The sequence below is a fragment of the Microcaecilia unicolor genome, chromosome 3, assembly GCF_901765095.1.
Source record: "Microcaecilia unicolor chromosome 3, aMicUni1.1, whole genome shotgun sequence".
Classification (NCBI taxonomy): Eukaryota; Metazoa; Chordata; class Amphibia; order Gymnophiona; family Siphonopidae; genus Microcaecilia; species Microcaecilia unicolor.
In genome coordinates, this window is record NC_044033.1 from 265,318,549 (window position 1) to 265,342,731 (window position 24,183).

General features: G+C 48.5%; 1 protein-coding gene across 1 annotated transcript in view; it reads left to right on the forward strand.

Moving 5' to 3' along the window:
- The window catches only part of LOC115464618 (putative methyltransferase DDB_G0268948), a 145,557-nt gene extending 121,605 nt beyond the window's left edge, over positions 1 to 23,952 (forward strand). The window contains 2 exon segments of the mRNA XM_030194980.1: positions 8,786 to 8,923; positions 23,731 to 23,952. Coding sequence (XP_030050840.1) covers positions 8,786 to 8,923; positions 23,731 to 23,824 — 232 coding nt within the window. The 3' untranslated portion in view covers positions 23,825 to 23,952.
- The last annotated feature ends 231 nt before the right edge of the window (positions 23,953 to 24,183 follow it).

The window sequence follows — 24,183 nt, forward strand, 5'->3', positions numbered from 1 at the left end:
ATATATATAAACATGTATATGATTCCCAACATATATATAATAAATAATAAATATCTATATATATAAGAACATATACATAAAACAGCTGTGTGAGCTTTGCACTACATTTCATTCGGAGGGAATATATCACACAGAATTTTGGAAAGCATCAGCCTTTTGAAAATTGGTCTATTGAATCCTCCTTTGTCATTGGTGTGACCCCTGACGCAGGTGCGGTGGCACCGAAACACGGCCCCTGTTGGGTCTTTCTTCAATCAAAATTCACTATTAAAGGATTTCTTAAATGAAAAAAATTGTGCTCCCTTTTGTTTTTAAAGGCCCTTTGTGCTGTTTTTTTGTGCTTGGTCCTTTTTTGTACTTGCTTCCCTCTTTCTGTTACAGTAAGCACTTTTTGCCATCATCTTTCTGACTTACTTATGTCACAGTCACAGGCACAGAAGATAACCTTGGGCAACTAACTTCTCTTTCCCCTTTTCTGAATTTACAAAGTCGTAGAACTCCATTCCTTAATATATCCACTGTAACAGCTGTGATTTAACTAAAATATTTTACCTCAAACATCACTTTTTGCAGCAACTGAACATCAACTGCAGTTCTGGATTTTATACTAGAAGCATACAGTGTCATAACAGTTTCTAGCATTGATAGAATTGTAACACTATTTCAGTTCACAGCTTTTGTTTTCATCTCATTCATGAACAGGCCTACTTCAAAGCCATAGTCATCTCTCTATATAAAAGGCAACACCAACGTTCTATGAAGCCTCCAGCCGGAAGTGTGAAGGGGGAGAGATATCCGGTTTCCCCATGAGTGTCTGCCCCGCCCTCTCTGTAACACAAACAGTCAGTGAAGGAAAACAGCAGAGCAGGAAATCAAATCGCTGGCTCTGTAACAGTGAAGGACTCAGTGGGGAGGGGAGAGAGGCCAGAGGGCAGGGACACACACACTCCCACATGCACACAGAAAAAAACATTGCTAGCCCCCGTTTCATTTGCATCAGAAACGGGGCTTTTTTACTAGTATTTAATAATTGGCTTCCTAGACAAAATTTTTAGTAGCTTAATACATTCATTCACGACTCTTCCATATCAAGCACTTGTGATTTTGCACTTCTATCTCATTCAGTTAAATCTTTACCTATTGTATTACAATACCAATTGCTTCCAGGTTTAATGCCTTGACTATATTAAAGTACTTGGTGTATTCTCATCATTGACTTTGAAAAAATGATCTGCCACATGACAAATGTATGAGTTCACATCTTTATCTTATTTGATTTTTTAGACCAATTGTCCAATAGACAAATTAACTTTTAGATGAATTGTCTCTTTTGACAAATTGGACTTTAGACGAATTGTATCCTTAGACCAACTGTCATTAGACCAATTATACCAACCTGGAATCTAGGGATGGGTAGCCATAAAATGTTTGTGTTGGGTCATTTCCCATGTCGTTTATAGAAAATTTTAATTTATTCGTTTTCATTTAGCTATTTTGCCATTTTTTCAGTTTCTAATTTATTTATTTATTTAGGCATTTATATCCCACACTTTCCCGCCCATGGGCAGGCTCAATGTGGCTTACATTAGTTCAAAAAGGCTAACAGCAGTATAAAAGGACACTTCAATCTAGTAATAAACAGACACAGTAAGGGCGAGGTAGTTGGTGGGGAGCGACAGAGGGAGAGAAGTGAGAGAGGAGGTAAGGAATGCAGTATGGTCGCACAACATAATGGGTCAGAAAACATTAAGGCAGTGCTGAGCTGCAGGGTAAGCTGTCCTGAATAAAGCGGTCTTCAGGGAGATTCTGAAAGCCTGTTGTTCAGAGGTAGCTTTTACTGAGTTGGGCAAACCATTCCACAAATGTGCACTGATGTAGGGAAAGGCAGATGCGTGGCTGGTTTTATACTTGAGGCCATTGCATAAGGGATAGTGGAGACGTAAATAGGATCGGGAAGATTTGCTCAAGTTCCTTGGTGGCAAGATGATAAGATTATCCATATAAGCTGGAGCTTCGCCGTGAAGGATTTTGTGCACCAAGGCACAAATTTTGAATGTTATACGTTCCTTGACAGGTAGCCAGTGCAGCTTTTCTCGCAGTGGCCTGGAGCTGATGAACTTCGATGTACTGTAGATCAATCTTGCAGCGGTATTTTGTAATTTTTTAAGAAGCAGTTCCATGCACCCTGCATAGATACCATTGTAGTAATCAAGATGACTCAAAACAAGAGACTGCACTAAATTGCAAAACACTGCTCTAGGGAAGAAAGGTTTTATACGCTTCAGTTTCCAAAGAGAGAAGAATGCTTTTTTCATGGCTGCATTAGTGTGATCAACTACAGTTAGATTTCTGTCAAGTATTACTCCTAGAATTTTCAGAGACGTAGAGATTGGCAGGTCAAACCCAGGTGCAGTTAAGGTGGAAATAGTGTGCACTATGCAGAAAGAAGGCAACCTATTTCAGAAAGAGGAATTCGTTGCTAGAAAATGTGGTAAAGGCGGTTAGCTTAGCGGAGTTTAAAAAAGGTTTGGACGGCTTCCTAAAGGAAAAGTCCATAGACCGTTATTAAATGGACTTGCGGAAAATCCACTATTTCTGGGATAAGCAGTATAAAATGTTTTGTACATTTTCGGGATCATGCTGGGTATTTGTAACCTGGATTGGCCACTGTTGGAAACAGGATGCTGGGCTCGATGGGCCTTTGGTCTTTCCCAGTATGGCAATACTTATGTACTTATGTTCCTTGTTTTCCCAAGTTTGTGCATTCGTGTTGACTCAACTATTGCCCATTTTCATTTGGTAACTACATGCAATGACAAATATGTCGTTGAAATTTCCTATGTCGTTGCAAATGACAGCTCATTCCAACTGGAAGTTTTTTATGAGGAAGAAGCAATGTCAGAGCATATTAGGAACCTCTGGTGATGAGGGGTGGCTGACAGGAGCAGTGGTTGGTGTGAGAGGGTGAGCACAGAAGAATATGCATGGATTGGCCACAGATGAAAACATGGTACTGGGCTTGATGGACCTTTGGTCTGTCCCAGTATGGCAATACTTACGTACTTATGCCCGATTACCACTGGGTTACTGCCGCACAAGCAATTTTCAGGCACTTTTTCCGCCAGAAATGGGACGCTCGGGGCAGGACTACCGCCGGTGGCTGCATGGGGCCGGCAGTAGTCCCGGAAGAGTGAGCGGTAAGTCCGTGTTGGGTTTACCGCCGCTCTGTAAAAGGGCCCCCCAATTTGGAGTGCTGATCCTTAGACAGCCCTCTCCTTTGCAATATCTTAGTGAAACCCTCTATTTGGTCTGGTGGTGCAGATGACTCAGAGGAGTAAGACTTACTGTAATAACAACAACAATCTGCAGTTGCCTTCTCTTCTCTTGCAACCATCCTCCTCATTTTGAGCCTCCACCACTGCAGTTTGTGCAATATATCTCTTCAAATGGGATGCTAATAATTGATCAATTCCCCCACCCCCTCTTCCTTGTTATAAATTCCACCTCCTTGGCCCACATATTATTTAATTTTACCTGAAGGAAAAAGAGTTAATCCAGTGTGTTTTCAGTCTAATCCCTTTATGAGCTTGTTCCACCAAAAAATACTTCCTCTTCAAAATACAATACCAATGCAATACAATATAGTTCTTATAGACCACAGTCCCCCAGTAACACTGGTTCTATGTGGTTTACAAACAAGAGGTTAGAACAATACTAGGAAATACAGACAAAAATCAATAAAACTGACTAAGGGGATCTTTTACTAAAGCTTAGCTCAAATTATCTGCAGCAGGGCCCATTTTATTCCTATGGGCCCTGCTGCAGATAACTCGAGCTAAGCTTTAGTAAAAGACCCCCTAAAATTCTATAAAAATTTCTCAAACAAATATGTTTTAAATTTCTTCCAAAACTTCAAAAAATTAATTTCACACCTGTTTACAAATGCACACTAGCGTTCGTTAGCGTGTGCTGTGTATGCGCCGATAGGAATATTGTGGGTACCTACACAGCACGTGCTAAATTTTAGTGTGCGCTAATGAACACTAGCACACCTAGGGCCCTAATGTCTAATAGAAGGAGCTTCCACCAATAGGCAGCAAGATAAGGCATAGAGTAAGAGAACGTTCCCTTGTGTTTAATTCTCTTCACCCAAGAGGATCTACATTAATGAGTAGAATTGCTTGAAGGTGCAGATTCTAATACTTTGACCAAATATGCTGGACCAAAGCCCCAATAGTTTGAATATGATTCTGGCGTCTATAGGCAGCCAATATAATCTAGTCAAAAGAGGAAAAACGTTTGTCATTTTTTTTGGCTTGGCAAATCATAAAAGCTGCTATATTTTGTAATGTCTGTAAGATTTTTCTTTGTTTTGACAAACAACCTAAATGTGTAACATTATAATAATCTAGTAGTGTCAAAATTAAAAAAAAAAAAAAAAAAAAAATATATATATATATGCCCATTTTATTCCTATGGGTCCTGCTGCAGGTAACTCAAGCTAAGCTTTAGTAAAAGACCCCCTAAAATTCTATAAAAAATTCTCAAATATGTTTTAAATTTCTTCCAAAACTTAAAAAAGTTAATTTCACACCTAGGGCCCTGTTTACAAATGCACTGCAGTACCCATGAAAACTGCTCCAGGGACCTGCATACTGCTGTCATGGAGCTGGGTATGATATTTGAGGCCAGCATAGAGGCTGGAAAAAACATTTTTAATTTTCTTTTTTAGGGTGGGAGGGGGTTACTGACCACCGGGGGAGTAAGGAGAGGTCATCCCCGATTCCCTCCGGTGGTCATCTGGTCATTTAGGGCACATTTTTGTAGCTTGGTCGTAAAAAAAAAAAGGACCAAGTAAAGTCGTCCAAGTGTTCGTCAGGGATGCCCTTCTTTTTTCCATTATCGGCCGAGGATGCCCATGTGTTAACCACGCCCCAGTCCCACCTTCGCTATACTTCTGACTTGCCCCCGTGAACTTTGGTCATCCCTGCAACGGAAAGCAGTTGAGGACGCCCAAAATCGGCTTTCGATTATGCCGATTTGGGCGACCCTGTGAGAAGGACACCCATCTTGCGATTTGTGTTGAAAGATGGGCACCCTTCTCTTTTGAAAATAAGCCTGATAGCCACAGCCATATGCTCCTGGGTCACGTCCTAAAGGGGGCAAGTATTTCCCTCCCCATACCCCTCTTTTTCCACCCCCTCATTTCAGTTTCTCCCTCAAGCGCCCCCACTCTCTTCCTCTAACTCCACCCTGAGCCTTTGTATGTCTCTGCAAAATTCCCAGTTGGGGTCAGGGCTGAAGTTTATCACAGTCACCATTTTCAGGGCCAGGTTCAAAATGCTACTGGCAGTAGTCTTGTAGTATTACTAGGGGTCAAACAGCAATATGATGGATCGATACAATAACAACTGTTATTTCTATCAATGATTAGCTGCCTCACTGAAGACAGGACACAATTCAGGGCAATTATTCAGAGAGTCACAATGAGTAGACACTGACTTGATGGCACTCAGTAACAACAACTGGTGCAGAATACTAATCATAGGCGTAGACTGGGGGGGCGAGGGGGGGCAATGCCCCCCCAAACGACGCGAGGCGCCGCCGCGCCATTAGTTTAAAAAAAAAAAAAAAAAAACCACATGCAGGCAGGCACGCGCTCCTCTCGGTCCGCTTGGCTTCCCTGCCCTCTCTATCTGCGTCCCGCCTTCCTCTGACGTCATTTCCTTTCGGCCGGGACGCAGACAGAGAGGACAGGGAAGCCAAGCGGACGGAGAGGAGCGTGTCCGTCTACCCCTCTCTCTTCCTCCCTCCCTCCGCCGCAGGCAGCAGTCTTTTTCAGCGTTCCTGGCAGCGGTAGCGTTGTACACGCTGCCTTCGGCTCTGCCCCAAAGCCTTCTCTTCAAGTTCCTGTCAGGGTTGCCAGGTGGAAAATTTTTTTCCAGCCCGATGGAGCCCAAAAAACAGCCCAAAACCCACCCAAACACAAACCCCGCCCCTGACACCCCCACCCCCGCGTCATCAACCCCGCCCCCGCTGTCATCAACCCCGCCCCCGCCGTCACCGGCCCCGCCTCCCACGTCACCGGCCCCGCCTCCCACGTCATCGGCCCCGCCTCCCCGTCATCGGCCCCGCCTCCCCGTCATCGGCCCCGCTCCCACGTCATCGGCCCCGCCTCCCACGTCATCGGCCCCGCCTCCCACGTCACTAACCCGCCCAAAACGTCATTAACCCCACCCAAAAACGTCACTAACCCCGCCCCCCCGCGGCCGAAAAAACCGCCCTGAAGGCCAAAAACAGCCCAAAAAACCGCAACCCGCCGCGGGCAAAAATTTCCCGCGGCGGGTCGCGGAAAACCGCCCAATTGGGCGGTAAAACCGCCCACCTGGCAACACTGGTTCCTGTTCCCGCATAGGTGGGAACAGGAACTTGAAGAGAAGGCTTCCGGGGCAGACCGAAGGCAGCGTGTACATCACTACCGCTGCCAGGAACGCTGGAAAAGCTGAAGACTGTTGCCTGCACCGGAGGGAGGGAGGAAGAGAGGGGGTAAACGGAGTCACCATCTTGGACCTCGCGGGGGGGGGGGCAGTAGAAGATGGATGGTACTGGGAGGGGTGGGAAGCAGAGGGAAGGAGCAGGAGATGAATGGGACTGGGAGGGGTGGGAAGCAGAGGGAAGGAGCAGGAGATGAATGGGACTGGGAGGGGTGGGAAGCAGAGGGTAGGAGCAAGAGATGGATGGGACTGGGAGGGGTGGGAAGCAGAGGGAAGGAGCAGGAGATGAATGGGACTGGGAGGGGTGGAAGCAGAGGGAAGGAGCAGGAGATGAATGGGACTGGGAGGGGTGGGAAGCAGAGGGAAGGAGCAAGAGATGGATGGGACTGGGAGGGGTGGGAAGCAGAGGGTAGGAGCAAGAGATGGATGGGACTGGGAGGGGTGGGAAGCAGAGGGAAGGAGCAAGAGATTGATGGGACTGGGAGGGGTGGGAAGCAGAGGGTAGGAGCAAGAGATGGATGGGACTGGGAGGGGTGGGAAGCAGAGGGAAGGAGCAGGAGATGATTGGGACTGGGAGGCGTGGGAAGCAGAGGGAAGGAGCAAGAAATGAATGGGACTGGGAGGGGTGGGAAGCAGAGGGAAGGAGCAAGAAATGAATGGGACTGGGAGGGGTGGGAAGCAGAGGGAAGGAGCAGGAGATGAATGGGACTGGGAGGGGTGGGAAGCAGAGGGAAGGAGCAAGAGATGGATGGGACTGGGAGGGGTGGGAAGCAGAGGGAAGGAGCAAGAAATGAATGGGCCTGGGAGGGGTGGGAAGCAGAGGGAAGGAGCAGGAAATGAATGGGACTGGGAGGGGTGGGAAGCAGAGGGTAGGAGCAAGAGATGGATGGCACTGGGAGGGGTGGGAAGCAGAGGGAAGGAGCAGGAGATGAATGGGACTGGGAGGGGTGGGAAGCAGAGGGAAGGAGCAAGAGATGGATGGGACTGGGAGGGGTGGGAAGGAGCAGGAGATGAATGGGACTGGGAGGGGTGGGAAGCAGAGGGAAGGAGCAAGAGATGGATGGGACTGGGAGGGGTGGGAAGCAGCAGGAAATGAATGGGACTGGGAGGGGTGGGAAGCAGAGGGTAGGAGCAAGAGATGGATGGCACTGGGAGGGGTGGGAAGCAGAGGGAAGGAGCAGGAGATGAATGGGACTGGGAGGGGTGGGAAGCAGAGGGAAGGAGCAAGAGATGGATGGGACTGCGAGGGGTGGGGAGCAGAGGGATGGACCAGGAGATGGATCGGATTGGGAGAGGTCAGGCACAGCAGAGGGAAGGAGCAGAAGATGGATGGGACGGAGGGATGGTGAGCAGAGGGAAGGAACAGAAGATGGATGGAACTGGGAGGGTTGGGGAGCAGAGGGAAGGAGCAAGAGATGGATGGGACTGGGAGGGTGGGGAGCAGAGGGAAGCCTACTGGAAAGAAGACACTGCATAAAACAGAAGACACTGGGATCAAAGCGAATAGAAAAACTAAATGATCAGACAACAAAGGTAAATAAAAGTATTTTATTCATAATTTATTAATTGAAATGTGTCAGCTTTTTGAAATATGCATCTGTGATATTTTGCCTGTAAATTTCATTTCCTTCCTCCATATTAGCATATTCATTTGCATATTTATATATGCAAATGATATGCTAATATGCTCCGCCCATTCTTTGCCCCCCCAAATGAAACAGTCAAACTACGCCTATGATACTAATCCCTTTGTTTCAATGTATCCTGTAATTGTAGATTTTTATTTGTTTGATTTTAATCATATGAAAGCTGCCTAATAATAATAAAAAGGTGCAGATTACGCTCATCAAGTGCTAACAAGCAAAGACTCTGCCAGGTGGAAAATCTAAGAGGGAGAGAGAACACAGCCAACCTCATTCAGTTACCTGCCTCTTTTGCTGCCTGCTGAGGGAAAGTATTTTCTCCCATAAAAACAGAACAAATGAGAGGACCTGATATTCCATGAACCCATAGGGACACAGAATCAAGCTGATGAAGAAGCTCCATCAGCATAGACTGGAAACCCCTAATATTTTCTAATGACATTTCTGTAACTTAGATTTCTTTTCACACTCACAGGTTCAGAACACTCAGATTCGGTATTAAAGGTTCTTGTGAGGTTAATGATGCTGAATTTGAGAAAATTACATTCTTCTGGTAGATGAGATTTGTGATGTTGGGAATCTAGGGGCTTGATAGAGTCCATTTTGTATATGAGAAATAGATCCTATTAACACCACTGTTTTTTGCAGATATAACAATATACCAGATTTTCTTCCTTTGTCACTATCAGAACTGATGGGATTCATTGAGTCTCTTTGCTCATATCAATACTTTCTGAAAAATAATCCTGAAGAAGCAAAGGCCTTTCTACAAAAAACTAAAGAAAGGTAAATATAATAATAATAAACTGAATAAAATACAATTAATATTTATTAAATAATTATGAACTACAGGCCTAATATTCAAAATGATATAAATGGCCAACAGAGGCTCCTGGCCATTTAAATTGCTTGTCAAGAACTAAGCAGCAATATTTAGCAGCACTTAACTGGACAGAGCTGCTGAATATTGCTTCTTAATGGCTAATCCATAATTGAGAATGTTAGGGGTGGGCTAGGAACAGAGTTTGGGTAGAGTGACCACCTAGCAGTTAGCGGTGATAGCCAACTCTCTAACTGTCTAGAAACCCTCATAAAATTAGGACAGAAAGAAAGCTGTCCTAACTTTATGCAGTGAAGGTAACCGAGCACCTTCCAGGCAGCGACTCTGGCTGTTCCTTCCCACGCCCCAGAATGGAAAGAATCCCCCCCACCCAAGGCTGATCCCTCCTCCATCAACAGCTGAATATTGGTTGGCAATGATCTTTACTAGTACAGTCCTAGAAACCTGTTATTGTGTCTTTGGGTAACATGATTTTTCTGAGGGCAAGCAGGACTAGAGTTACCACAGATGGGTGTCCTTGACGGAGCTCCAGTGTGGATGCTACTCAGAGTTCATATCTCTTTTAAGAAGCCTTTGGTAGGCCCCCACCATGCATGCCTTCCTGCCAACAAGTCACATGGGATCCTCAGTCTTTTTTTCTCTGCAGAGCTGACAAGACTTAACTTGTCTTTACTTTACTCACACCACAAGTAAAGACAAGACTTGTCTTTACTTGTGGTGTGAGAAAAGTTTATTTCTTGCCAATTTTCCTGTTTCTGTGTCTTCCTGCTGTCTCTTGAATTACTCAGGAGTCTGTTATTGTCTTCTCACCCCCCCCCCCTCCTCTCTCTTCATGAGTTTTTGGCTCTTGTTTTTTATTTCCTTTTTCGTGGCCTGCGGCCATTTTGAGTCTGGGCTCCTGGCTGGGTTCATTTTCTCTTCTTCAGAGAACATTTTAAAACCTTTTTCTCTCTCCACCATTGAGCCACTTGATTTTGCTGTGGCTATCTTCCCCATGATGTCCCAGAAACCTGTCAGTGGGTTTAAGAAGTCTACCTACCTAGCACAACAAGACTATGCTGGTGACTGACCTTCACAGCATGTGCTTGAAGTGCCTGAGCCGCAATCATGACTCCCTAACTTGCTTTCTCTGTGTTCAAATACAGAAGAAAACACAAAAGTCCAGGGAGGTGGTCCTTGAGAGATTTTTTGTCACCCAGAAGTCCAATTCATTGGCATCAAGAGCATTGGTTCCCATGGCTTCTGGAGCTGACACTGGTGACAGACATCAAGGAGGTCTCCCCTGTCTCTAAACTGAGCGTTAATAGCAGGATCCCAGGTTGAACATCCTCTGACCTGGCACTGAGGAGGCCTGTGGATTCCACATCCTCCTGATCGGCACCTAGGGACTCTGATGCCAGGCACCAAGCGAAGGTAAAGCAGCACCGGCATCAGTCCTACTTAATGCACAGTGTCAGGAGTGCCAGGACATCAACATCGCTGACACCCAAGCAGTATCGGAGCCGTGAAGACTTCTTCTCCTCTGTTGTAGCAGTGCTGATGTGATAGTCTCCCTCTCGATTCAACACTGACTAATTCTCAGTCTGTCCTTGAACTAGCACCAACCCTGCCTTTTATGATGCCTGCCCTCGAGGAACAGTTTTGGGTCATGCTCCAGGAGGAGCTGGGGTGCAACCTGGGACAGCGCAATGCCAAAGGCATCAAGGGCACTTCCGAAAAAAAAGTATGGGTCCATCTATGGAGCTGCTTCAGCCTATTCTGGAGACCCATGCTTTGCCTGTTGGCTGGATGTCGATGCCAGTGCCGCGCCAGGCAGCGGAGCAAGCACCGTATCCCTCTCTAGCCCATCAGGGGAGAAAGCTGCCCCAGAGAGGTTCTGGGCCTGGACGTTCCAAGCAGATTGAGGCAGGCGCAGACTCAGATGTTTCATGATGAGTATTTTGCTGAGTCTGAATCAGACCATTCCAGAGGCTCTGAAGAGAAGCTTGAGGACTTCTCGGAGAGGTCCCTAGACATAAGTATATAAGTATTATCTACCACGCCCAGTCGTTCCATACGCAACAAATAAATCATCTGCCCCCTCCATTTAGAAATGGTAGGGTCACTATAAGACAGCCATTCTTGTAAAATAATATGTCTTGCCACTATAATGGCTTTGTTGGCAAAGGCCTTATAGCCCTTCGGAGCAGGGCGTTCCAGCGCCAGTCGCCCAAAGAGCATTGTGGGTTCACATGTCTATGCGCTATTCCACAACCTTGAAATGTATTGTACTAACTGTTTCCAAAATCTCAAAGTCCCAGGACATGTCCAAAACATGTGTCCTAGAGTCGCTCCACTGCATCCACATTTTAAGCAGGCTCCCCATGGTGACGCTCCCATGTGAAATGCCCGTCTTGGTGATATATACATCCTGAATACAAATTTATATTGCTGCTCCCTATATGTGACCCATTGTGATCTTTTCTGGATTGTTCTGACATAAGCCTTTAGCAGGTCAATTGTTATTTTGTCACTTAAATCCTGTTGCCATTGGCCTTCCAATTTTACATAGTCCGGTTCAGGTATTGTAGCTCTAATATGTCTGTGGAAGAATGTCAATGGAACCTTGCCCTGCGCTTCAAATGAAAAGGCCGAGGAGAGTTCCTCTTGTACATCTTCCGTTAATGAATCCCAGGGCAACAAAGCTATATAATGTCGTAATTGTACATATTGAAACAGTTCTTTATCCAACAAAGTAAATTTGTCTTTCAAATCCAAGAAGCTGTTCATTCGCCCCTCTTCATCCACTGCTTGCAGGATATATTCCAACCCCTTTCTCTCCATCTGTGAAACACTGAATACAATTGGCCCGGAGCAAAGGCTACATTGTCACAGATTGAAAGGAATGGTGTGATTCTTGGGGAGAACTTATGTAGGCGGCAGATCCACCTCCATGTTGCCCTAGCTGGTTGCATCACAGGTTTCAAAACAGCAGGTATACGTGCCCCGTGACATGTAAATAATTACTAAAGTGAATTCCCGGGAAGAGTTGCAATTCTAACTCAGTGTTTGAATATTCTTGTGTTCGTCGGTACCAATCGTTAATGTGCCTCATGCCACTGGCCACGTTCAAAAATCTTATACTAAGATCTTATACTTATTCCACAGGTGTCTGCAATGCTTCTATGGACAACCTAGCCTTTTTACCCCCCCAAAAGTAACGTTGAATCATTACATTCAAACGTCGTTCATCTACCCGTGTAAGATAAAGTGGTATTGTTTGAAAAAACATACAGCCATTTGGGGACTAACATCATATTATACAAGGCTATGCGGCCACTCAGCGACAGCGGAAGTGGCGCCCAAGCCTGCAATCTTACTTCTGTTTCTTGAAGTAGCCTCTGAATATTATGTTTATATAATTTCCTAAGGTTTGATGTGATATATACCCCCAGATATTTAATTTTCCCTTTTGCTCTCTGTATTGGTAGGGCCCTAGCGTTTCCTTGCTGTTTATCTGGTCCGATATCCAATACAGATGACTTTGCCAAATTTAATTTAAAACCAGAATATGAACCAAATTGTGTAATCTCCTTCAAGAGTGCGGGCAGTGAGTTATCTGGGTCCGTTATGACCAGCAACAAATCATCTGCATATGCCAAAACTTTTATTTCTTGGTTTACCAACCTCACCCCCGCTATCCCCGGTTTTTTCATCAGTGTCCTAAGCAATGGTTCTAGGGTAATTATAAACAGCAAAGGTGATAGTGGACATCCGTGCCTCGTCCCTTTGCCAATTACAAACTCATCTTCACTCAACCCATTAAGAATCACCCTGGCCTGTGGGCTATTATAAAGCATCTTTACTGCTTGCAGATACCACCCCTCTATTCCAATGGCCGCCAATGTGGAGAATAAGAAATCCCATCGCACTTGATCAAATGCTTTTTCAGCATCAAGGCTTATAACCATTGCTGGGCCTCCCCTCTCCCCACAAGCGGCCATAGCCAGCAGTAAGCGCCTAACATTATGGGTTGCCTGCCTACGTCTTACAAATCCAACTTGCTCAGTGTCCTGTTGTGGTCGTTGGTGAGCCCTTAGGTTCCCTGAGGCCTGGAAAACCTCCGAGGACCGCCGCGCACCCCGAATCTTCACCCGTGGCGACCGCCGTTCACCGAGGGTTGAGCCCCCAGCTGCAGGCGGCCAGCAGGACTGCTGGAACCGCGGGGTGACGGTCAGCTTGGCTGGTAGTCAGCAACTCAGTCTCTAATGGGCTGCTAGCAAGGACGGCTAGCGCAGACAAGGAACACAGTCTCTGGAGGTGGCTAGCAAGGACGGCTAGCTGAAGAGGACACAGTCTCTGGAGGTGGCTAGCAAGGATGGCTAGCTGAAGAGGACGCAGTCTCTGGAGGTGGCTAGCAAGGACGGCTAGCTGAAGAGGACGCAGTCTCTGGAGGTGGCTAGCAAGGACGGCTAGCTGAAGAGGACGCAGTCTCTGGAGGTGGCTAGCAAGGACGGCTAGCTGAAGAGGACACAGTCTCTGGAGGTGGCTAGCAAGGACGGCTAGCTGAAGAGGACACAGTCTCTGGAGGTGGCTAGCAGGGACGGCTAGCTGAAGAGGACACAGTCTCGGAAGGTGGCTAGCAAGGACGGCTAGCTGAAGAGGACACAGTCTCTGGAGGTGGCTAGCAAGGACGGCTAGCTGAAGAGGGCAGTCTCTGGAGGTGGCTAGCAAGGACGGCTAGCGCAGACAAGGAACACAGTCTCTGGAGGTGACTAGCCTTCCGATCCACCGTGGGGCTTCTGACAATTGAAACGGAAGCGCCGAGCCCTCCTTGTTCCGGGGTTTAAATCCCCCGCCCGTCCCTCCCCTCCCTGGAGAGGAGCCAATTCCTTCAGCCCTGACAGGCAAGGAGGGCCGGGATTGGTGGACCCACCTCGCAGGCGGAGTTCCTCCTTCCATGCGCCAATCCGGCGCAAGTGGGTGGGACTTGCTTGCTGCTCAGCTCTGGCCGGGGAGACGACGACGCCGGCGCCGCCATCTTGGCCGGCGTCCCCCCTTCCCTGAGGCTGGCGTTCGTTCCCGTGGGTCGCCAGCCTCGGGCCGACCCGCGGAAGTGCTGGCCCCGTCGGCGGCTGGTCTCTGCCGCACCGGAGCCCGCGTCCCCTGTTGATCATCGCTCCCCGCCGCGGGAGCACCGGTAAGGCCCCGAAATGGGACAGTATCCTCCCCGGATGCCCCCTTTCCCCCGGGCCCGGGTTTGGAAGGATACCGGGCGTGGAAGGCTTTGACCAACTCCGGAGCATGGACATTCGCCGCGGGCTCCCAGGAGTTGTCTTCGGGGCCAAAATTCTTCCAAGACAATAAGTAATATAGCCTTCCCCGCCGCTTCTTTGAATCCAGAACATCCTCCACCTCATACTCTGGATCGGGATCTGCCTCAAGATCTTCGGTCTCTTGCCGTTGGGGGTGCCATCGAGATCCTTGAAAACTTTTCAATAGGGAAATATGGAAGGCGTTATGTACTCGCAGGGTACTAGGCAATCGCAACCGATATGTCACAGCTCCAATTCGTGATTGGATTGCAAACGGTCCAATATACCGAGGTCCCAATCTCCGAGAGGGCATCCGAAGTCGGAGATATTTGGTGCTTAACCAGACCTTCTGCCCTGGTTGCAAGTCGGGAGCGGGTCTCCGATGCCGATCTGCGAAGACCTTGTATTTGGTGGCTGCCTTCTGCAGTTGTTCTCAGGCCATTTCCCAGACTCTTTGCAGATTTGCCAGAGTTACATTAACCATGGGGGTCGGAGATCCAGACGGGAAAGGTGCGGGAAGTCGAGGATGTCGTCCATACACCAAGAAGAATGGAGAGTCTCCCGAGGCCGAGTGGACACTGTGGTTATATGCAAACTCGGCCCAGGGAAGTAGGGAGACCCAGTTATCTTGGCGTTTGTTGACAAACGCTCGTAGGAACCCTTTTAACGTTTGGTTCGTCCTCTCAACCATGCCATTGGTTTGGGGATGGTATGCTGATGAGAAATGGGTCTTCACCCCCAATGCTGTACACAAGGCCCTCCAGAAGCGCGAGGTGAATTGGGGGCCCCGGTCACTAATAATCCGAAGAGGCAGCCCATGAAGTCGAAAAATGTGTTGAATGAAGAGTTGAGCTAAAGTGACCGCCGAAGGAAGTCCCGGCAAGGGAACGAAATGGGCCATTCGGGAAAAACGGTCAATTACCACCCAAATCACCGTATGTCCCCGGGAACTGGGGAGGTCGGTGATAAAATCCATGGAAAGCTCCGTCCAGGGCCCTGTCGGTACGGACAGTGGTTGTAGCTTCCCCATGGGGGTCCCGATCACCGGTTTGGTCCGGGCGCACACAGGACAGGTGGTGACAAATTGAAGAATATCCCGCCTCATCTGAGGCCATTGATACTGTCTGGTAATGAGACGCAGAGTCTTTTGGTACCCAAAATGTCCCGCCCATCGGGACGAATGCCCCCATTGCATTACCTTCGCTCGGTCAGCGGCCGGCACTAGTTCCTTCGTAGGAGCCACCTCCCCCACGGCCGCGTTGAGGCATGCCGGATCCAACATGGAATAGGTCTCCTTAGTCTCCTCAGGAACCTCAAATGCTCTGGAGAGGGAATCCGCCGGGGTATTTTGAGCAGCCGCCCGAAAAACTAATTGAAAATGAAATCTGGTGAAAAACAATGACCACCGGGCTTGTCGGGGATTGAGCCGTTGAGCCTCTTGTAGATACAGTAAATTCTTGTGGTCAGTGATCACTGTGAATCGATGTTCCGCTCCCTCCAGCAGATGTCTCCATTCCTTCAGGGCTAATTTCAATGCTAAGAGCTCTCTGTCCCCTACTGTATAATTACATTCCGCCGGGGAGAATCTACGAGAGAAGAACGAGCAAGGCTGACGCCGGCCCTTGGAATTCACTTGCGAGAGGACCGCCCCGGCTCCCAACGCGGACGCATCCACCTCCACAATAAAGGGTTTTTCTGGATCCGGGGCTAATAAAATGGACGCTGAGTTGAATGCCTCCTTTACCTGGCGAAAAGCCACCTGCGCCTCGGGCGGCCAGTCCCGGACCTTCGCGTCTTTTCTAGTGAGCGCTGTCAATGGCGCCGTCAGTTGTGAATACTGGGGAATAAACTGGCGATAGTAGTTCGCGAATCCCAAAAAACGTTGCAGTGCTTTCAGTCCCAGCGGTTGTGGCCATTCTCGAATCGCCCGGAGTTTGTCCGGCTCCATCTGTAGCCCCCCCGGGTAACAGAATGTGTCCCAAAAAGGGTAACGATCTCTGATGAAAAGCGCACTTGCTGAGCTTAGCAAACAGGCGGTATTGTCGTAACCGCTGCAGCACTGCGCGAACATGGCCCACATGTTCCGCGGGGTTTTGGGAAAACACCAAGATGTCGTCCAGATAAACAATTACCGTGGAGTTCAGCAAATCCTCGAGCACAAAATTAATAAGTCGCTGAAACACTGCAGGAGCATTACATAGGCCAAATGGCATCACCCGATACTCGAAATGTCCCTCGTGGGTGTTAAAAGCCGTCTTCCATTCGTCCCCTCGCCGGATTCGCACTAAATTGTAGGCCCCCCGTAAGTCCAACTTGGTAAACATCTGGGCTCCTTGCAGCCTGTCAAAGAGTGCGGGAATGAGCGGTAGAGGGAAGCGATCCTTTACCGTGATGGCATTTAACCCCCGATAATCGATACAGGGCCTCAAGGAGCCATCCTTCTTAGTAACAAAAAAGAATCCGGCCCCGGCCGGGGACGTAGAGGGCCGGATGAAGCCTTTTCGCAGATTCTCCCGGATGTATTCCTGCATAGCCTTGGACTCCCCTCGGGACAGGGTATACAGTCGGCCCCGCGGTGGCATGGTATCTGCCATCAAGTTAATGGCACAGTCAAACGACCGATGAGGCGGTAGAACTTCCGCCTCCACTGGACAAAACACATCTGCAAAGTCTCTATAGTCCATGGGCAGGGAGCCCAGCTCTATTCGCGCCCCCCCGGGCATACTAGTAACTGCGGGGCAGCTGCCGGTCCGGCCCTTACAACAGTTCTCCTGACAGGAACTACCCCAAGCTTGGATACTTCCCTTGGTCCAGTCAATAACAGGGCTATGACTCCGTAGCCAGGGCAATCCTAGAACCACAGGATGGATGGTCCGGGATAGTACCAGGAATTGAACTTCTTCCCGGTGATCCTCCCCCACCTGCAATTCCAAAAAGGAGGAGATCTCCGTGACCGGCTGCGGTAATGTAGTTCCCTGGATGGAGGTGATTTGCAGTGCCGGCCGCCGTGGGAGCGTGGGCCAGCCCATCTGTTGTAGCAGTTCGTGCCCGATGAAGTTGCCCCCCGACCCAGAGTCCACCAGGGCCCGGGTCTGGATAGCGGTCTTGTGCCACCGTAGAATTACTGGCAGTGTGATCAAGGAATCCGGTAGGGGAGCGGAATGCCCCAAGACCCCTCCCCTCAAGGTGCCTTGGGGGAGACGTTTCCCGCCCGGGAGGGACAGGCTCGAATAAAATGTCCGGCCTCACCACAATAGAGGCACAGTCCGTCCCACAAGCGTTTCTTCCTGTCGGAAGTGGCCAGCCGTTGACGGCCCATCACCATCGGCTCCTCCCCATTCTCCTTGGAGTCCCGGTTCCCACAGCGAGGAGATGGCCCCTTAGTAATCCGGGACGTACCCCGTGCCCACTTCTGCCGTTCCGCCCGGGCTCTCGCTCGCTCCTGGAACTGGGTATCGACGCGGATACAGAGCGAAATCAGGGCGTCCAGTTGGCCGGGGACCTCTCGCCCTGCCAATTCGTCCTTGATTCGTTCTTGTAACCCTTCCGTAAAGATGGCCATTAAGGACTCCGGGTTCCAACGGAGCTCCGTGGCTAAAGTCCGGAAACGAATGGCATAATCGGCCACCGTTCCCTCACCCTGATGAATTCGCAGCAGTTCCGATGCCACGGAAGATGGTCTCCCAGGAAGGTCGAACACCATACGGAACCGGCGCTGGAATTCACTATAGTCATCCAAGATGGGGTCCTGTTGCTCGTTAAGTGGGGTCACCCAGGCCAAGGCCTTCCCTTCACATAGGCCCATGATATATCCCACTTTACTTTGGTCCGAAGCAAATGTCTCCGGTTGCATCCGGAAGGCCAAGTTGCACTGATTGAGGAACCCCCGGCAACCTCCGGGGGCCCCATTATATCGTGCCGGCTCAGGGAACCGAGGTCCCGTGCGGAACCCTCCCGAACGGGGAGCCGCTGCGGCCCCCTGGCCCGCAGCGGCCTGGTTCTGTACCTGAAGCGTAGAAAGTTGAGAGCATACGTTGTGGAGCGCCCCCGACAGGGCGTTCAGCTGCTCCTGCTGCTGCTGAAGTACCTTGGCCAGGTCCCGTAGATCGGGCTGCGTAGGCGAGCTCATGGCTTCCGTTTCCTGTCCTGTTGTGGTCGTTGGTGAGCCCTTAGGTTCCCTGAGGCCTGGAAGACCTCCGAGGACCGCCGCGCACCCCGAATCTTCACCCGTGGCGACCGCCGTTCACCGAGGGTTGAGCCCCCAGCTGCAGGCGGCCAGCAGGACTGCTGGAACCGCGGGGTGACGGTCGGCTTGGCTGGTAGTCAGCAACTCAGTCTCTAATGGGCTGCTAGCAAGGACGGCTAGCGCAGACAAGGAACACAGTCTCTGGAGGTGGCTAGCAAGGACGGCTAGCTGAAGAGGACACAGTCTCTGGAGGTGGCTAGCAGGGACGGCTAGCTGAAGAGGACACAGTCTCTGGAGGTGGCTAGCAAGGACGGCTAGCTGAAGAGGACGCAGTCTCTGGAGGTGGCTAGCAAGGACGGCTAGCTGAAGAGGACGCAGTCTCTGGAGGTGGCTAGCAGGGACGGCTAGCTGAAGAGGACGTAGTCTCTGGAGGTGGCTAGCAAGGACGGCTAGCTGAAGAGGACACAGTCTCGGAAGGTGGCTAGCAAGGACGGCTAGCTGAAGAGGACACAGTCTCTGGAGGTGGCTAGCAAGGACGGCTAGCTGAAGAGGACACAGTCTCTGGAGGTGGCTAGCAAGGACGGCTAGCGCAGACAAGGAACACAGTCTCTGGAGGTGACTAGCCTTCCGATCCACCGTGGGGCTTCTGACAATTGAAACGGAAGCGCCGAGCCCTCCTTGTTCCGGGGTTTAAATCCCCCGCCCGTCCCTCCCCTCCCTGGAGAGGAGCCAATTCCTTCAGCCCTGACAGGCAAGGAGGGCCGGGATTGGTGGACCCGCCTCGCAGGCGGAGTTCCTCCTTCCATGCGCCAATCCGGCGCAAGTGGGCGGGACTTGCTTGCTGCTCTGCTCTGGCCGGGGAGACAACAACGCCGGCGCCGCCATCTTGGCCGGCGTCCTCCCTTCCCTGAGGCCGGCGTTCGTTCCCGCGGGTCGCCAGCCTCGGGCCGACCCGCGGAAGCGCTGGCCCCGTCGGCGGCTGGTCTCTGCCGCACCGGAGCCCTCGTCCCCCGTTGATCATCGCTCCCCGCCGCGGGAGCACCGGTAAGGCCCCGAAACGGGACACTCAGAGCTTATCAGCCTCGGGAGAACCTGGGCCAACCTTTCTGCCAAAATGTTCGCCAGCAGCTTGACATCTAAGTTTAATAAGGAGATCGGTCTGTAAGAACCAACCTCCTCTGCTGGTCTCCCAGGTTTTGATATTAATGTTATCAACGCCATATTTGTATGTTGTGGAAATGCCCCTTGTTCGATCACCTGTCCATAGTAATCCAACAGTGCCCCCAAGGCCTCCAGGGGAAGCATCTTGTAGTATTCCCCAGTAAATCCATCCGGTCCAGGGGCAGAATGCTGTTTAAGGTATTTAATTGCCCCCTGGAGTTCTTGCAAAGTCAATGGGCCATTCAACCCTTCTATCTCAACCGGAGTCAGCAAAGGTAGGCCAGCTTGCTGCAGGTATTCTGAAGCTGCTTTCGGTAATGGTCCATGCTCCCCCGAGTACAAGGTAGTGAAGTATTCTGTGAAAGCCTTTCCTATATCCTTACGGTCTGTAATGGGCATCTTATCTTTACCTTTTAACATTGTCACTACTCGTGAGCCACCCCAATGTTTAATCACTCTTGCTAAGAGCCTGCCCGGTCTATTCCCAAATCTCTGCAATTTATATTTGAAAAAGAGGGCGGCCCTAGTCTCCTGTTCATGCAGTAGTGTATTGAGCGCTACGCGTGCCGCTTTTAAATTCTCTAAGGTAGCTTGTGTGGGATTCTGTATATATATGCGCTTTGCTTTTTTCATTTGTGCTTCCAAATGTAGGATACCCTGTGCTCTTCTCTTGCGTCGTAAGCAGGTATAAGCTATTATGTCTCCCTGAAGCACCGCCTTCGAGGCTGCCCAAAATAACTCTGGTTGTGTCTGTGCATGTTGTGCATTATTAGTGGCAAAGTCGTTCCATTTCGCTGTAATATATTCTCGAAATTGCTTATCCGTACTTAGATAAGTAGGGAACCTCCATCCTCTCCCACCCCTTTCATCTGCTGGGATTCCTAAATCGAGCCATACCGGCGTGTGGTCCGATATTTCTTCTGGACCAATTGTTACTGTTTTCACCCACTGAAACATTGTCTGCTCTACTAATATATAATCTAATCTCGCCAGTGTTCCATGGGCCCGGGACTGATGCGTGTAATCTCGTTCCTCGGGATGGAGAGTTCTCCACACATCCACTAAATTAAGGGTTTGCATGAATGTCCGGAACTCTTGCTCCCGGCGCCCTGAATAGTGTGGCGAAGCAGAGTTAGTACAATCAATCTTTGGGTCTATTACCATGTTAAAGTCTCCTAGTATTATCCAGTTTTTGGTTTGATAATTTAAACATCGGGCTGCCAATTCTTTATAAAATTTAGGGTCGTAGACGTTAGGCCCGTATATGCCTACTAAGATAAATTCCAAGCCCTGCAGCCACACCTGCAGTACTATATATGTCCCCTGTGCCCCTTTCATTAGTAATTTAGCTTTATACGATAAGCCCTTTCGAAATAATATGGCTACCCCCCTTTCCTCCCCTGGGCAGCTGATGCGAAACTCTCTCCCACCCAAAACCGTTGCAGTTTGGCATGCTCCTCATCTGTGAGTCTAGTTTCCTGCAGACAGGCAATGTCTGCTTTATGTCTTTTCAGGGCTGTTAAAATTTTGGTTCTTTTCACTGGGGAACTAATACCCCCCACGTTCCAGGTAATTATTCTTGCCGGCATTACTGTAGTGTGCGGTGTGAGACATGTAAATTGCGACACTCTACTTGTACCCAAAATCTTATTCTCCCCTCCTTCCCCTCGCGGAACGGGAGCCCCCTGTTCCTATTATTTCTCTCAGGGGCTATTATTATAGGATCGATTGTGCTCCACCCAAAGTTACCTCTTCTGAAAGCCACCACATTGCCCTTCTCTGCCTTTTGTGTTACCTCGTCAGTATCTTCTCCCTTCCCTTTTAACCACCTTCCCATCTACCCCCCCCTTGTTCAACTACTGACCCTCTTTTCATCCTACCAACACTTTGGGGATGAAATTCAAGTCACGCCATGTGCTAGGGACCCGCAACCCCTTATAACCATAAATGCACCAACTTTCCGCTTCAATAAACTGCAACCTTATTACCCTGCTCCATATCTCAGTCTGTTTCCATTAGGTCCTGCTCTTGGAGCGCTGATTTGGCTTGTGCTGGGGTCTTGAAGGTTCGCCAGGAGCCTTGAATACAGATCCGTAGTTGAGCCGGGTATTGAAGCGTGAAACACACTTTTTTCTGTACCAGAGTTGTGCAGATCTGGTGGAATTTCCGTCTTTGTTCTTGTACCCCTTGGGAAAAGTCTTGGAATATTAAAATATTACGTCCATCATGTTTTAATTGATCCCGTTTCATTTTGAAGCCTTGCATAATTTCCAGTTTGTGCCGATAGTTCATGATTTTTGCAATAACTACCCTGGGCCTGCCACGTTCTCCGTCTCTTCGGCCTATCCGATGTGCCCGCTCAATTGCTATGGGGCCCATTGAATCTGAGAGCGCCAACTCTTTCGAAAGCCAATTCTCTAGCCAGATCTCCAGGTGTCTATCGGGCAGTGCCTCCGAGAGCCCCACAATGTGGATATTGTTCCGTCTGGAACGATTTTCCAGCTCTTCCAGCTGGTTCGCTTGCTCTTTGACTTGCCTCTGGAGGTATGTGATGTCCAGGCCAAACCCGCGCAAGTCGTCCTCGAGGGCCGAAAACCGAGTTTCTAGGTCTCCCGTTCTTATGCCCAGGGCATCTAGTTTTGTTTGGACGGCATCTAATTTATTATCGAGCGTTGTCAACCGCGGCTCCAGTGCCTTTTCAATCGCCATTACCAGCTGGCTTATTTGCGCTTCGGAGAAGGCTGAGCCTGGCGCTACCGGCTCGTCCGCCATCTTAGTTTCACCTCCGCCGCTCTTAGATTTATTTTTTGTTGTTTTTGAGGCCTTCCCAGCTGGCGATTTACTTATATATTTGTCCATTAATCCTTCGCCGCCACTGGGAAGCGTTTGGCGCGTTTATCGCTGCAAGTTATCACTGAAAGGGGGTCCAGGTCCCAGGAGCTTCAGCAGTTTGCCTCCACTCTGCTTCACACCATCACGTGACCGTATGAAAATATACTATATAGTATAACATGATTTATAAAGGATAATTTCCTAAACTTTACACTCATGGCCCAATTGTAGCCACTTAGGAGTATACCCCAGAGGCACAGAACATTCCCTCCATTTGAGAATGGGCTAATTGATGCCCAGTTGTTTTGGCCCTAAAAACATTTAGCTGAGTTTATTCAGACACTTTCTGAATGGTCTTTCAAGATTTTCAAAACAGTGTACAGATTAATAATATACATCACATATGAACCAACAACCTTACATCTACAAACGGTGGGGGAAGCCACTAATAATGTGCAAATGAACAAATTAATTTAAAAAGGAGGCAATTAGCAAATGAATAGCAAGAGTCATTTAAGAGCACTTATGCATCTTAATATTGTTATTTCCAAAATGGCGATCCTTAGATGCAAAACATTATGATCATGTTTTTCCAGTTCTACAACGACTTCCCTGACTACCTATAGAGCTTCGAATAAAATACAAAATCCTTGTATTAACACATAAAATCTTATATACTGCCACTCCTTCCCATTTGACTTTTCTGATCATCCCTTATATGCCCTTTTGTACCCTTTGTTCACTTACTGATAACAGGCTTGTTTTACAGTCCCCCTAAAAGGCATGATGGGAGTCCACCTAGTCATCTGATTTCTTCTTTCTTGGCCCACCATTTGCAACTTGATGACTCCTATACCGCCTTTCGAACTTCACTGAAAGCTTATTTCTTTAAAACAGCCTTTGGACTTTAATATTCTTTCTGGTTGGCTTTCCTGTGACAAGGGGGAAAAAAAACCTCAGTTTATAAAAGACTATTTCTTGCAGGTTGTACTTTGGCTTGAATTATGGTTTGTTAATTGCTTGATTGGTCTTGAGTGATTGTGCTTTCCTATTTATTTTATGGCATTCATTTTTCAATCTCAGCTTTGTTTTTATTGCAATGTAAACTGTTTCGACTTGGGTTCATGAGAAGTGAACCGATTACCGATAAATGATACAGATTTCATCATTTCTTCCAAGTGTAACAGACTGGTTAACATCAGGAAAAATGTTAGTTAAGTAATATTTTAAAAATCTAGAAGTGACTGAAGTTCACTGTTTTTTCTCTTTTTCATTACAGGATCCTAGAAGCCATAGAAGGCTTGCCCAAAGAGAGCCAGTTTAAAATCAAGAAGTATTATACCTGTATTCTAGCCCGCAAGCGATTAGATTAATGGTTGAAGGAATAAACGATCACAAGTCCCAAGTTTTGCTTAAATAAGGGGGAGAACAGTTTCTGTTTATCTTAACCTTTACCAGCATTGTTATATTATATTGTTATGTCTTCAAATCTAAGCTAAAAGCCCACCTTTTTGATGCTACTTTTAACTCCTAACCCTTATTCACTTTGTTCAGAACCCTTATTTTATCATCCTTACTTTAATAGTCCCTTATCTCTTGTTTGTTCTGTCTGTCTGTCCTAATTAGATTGTAAGCTCTGTCGAGCAGGGACTGTCTCTTCATGTTCAAGTGTACAGCGCTGCGTACGTCTAGTAGCGCTTTAGAAATGATAAGTAGTAGTAGTAGTAGTAGT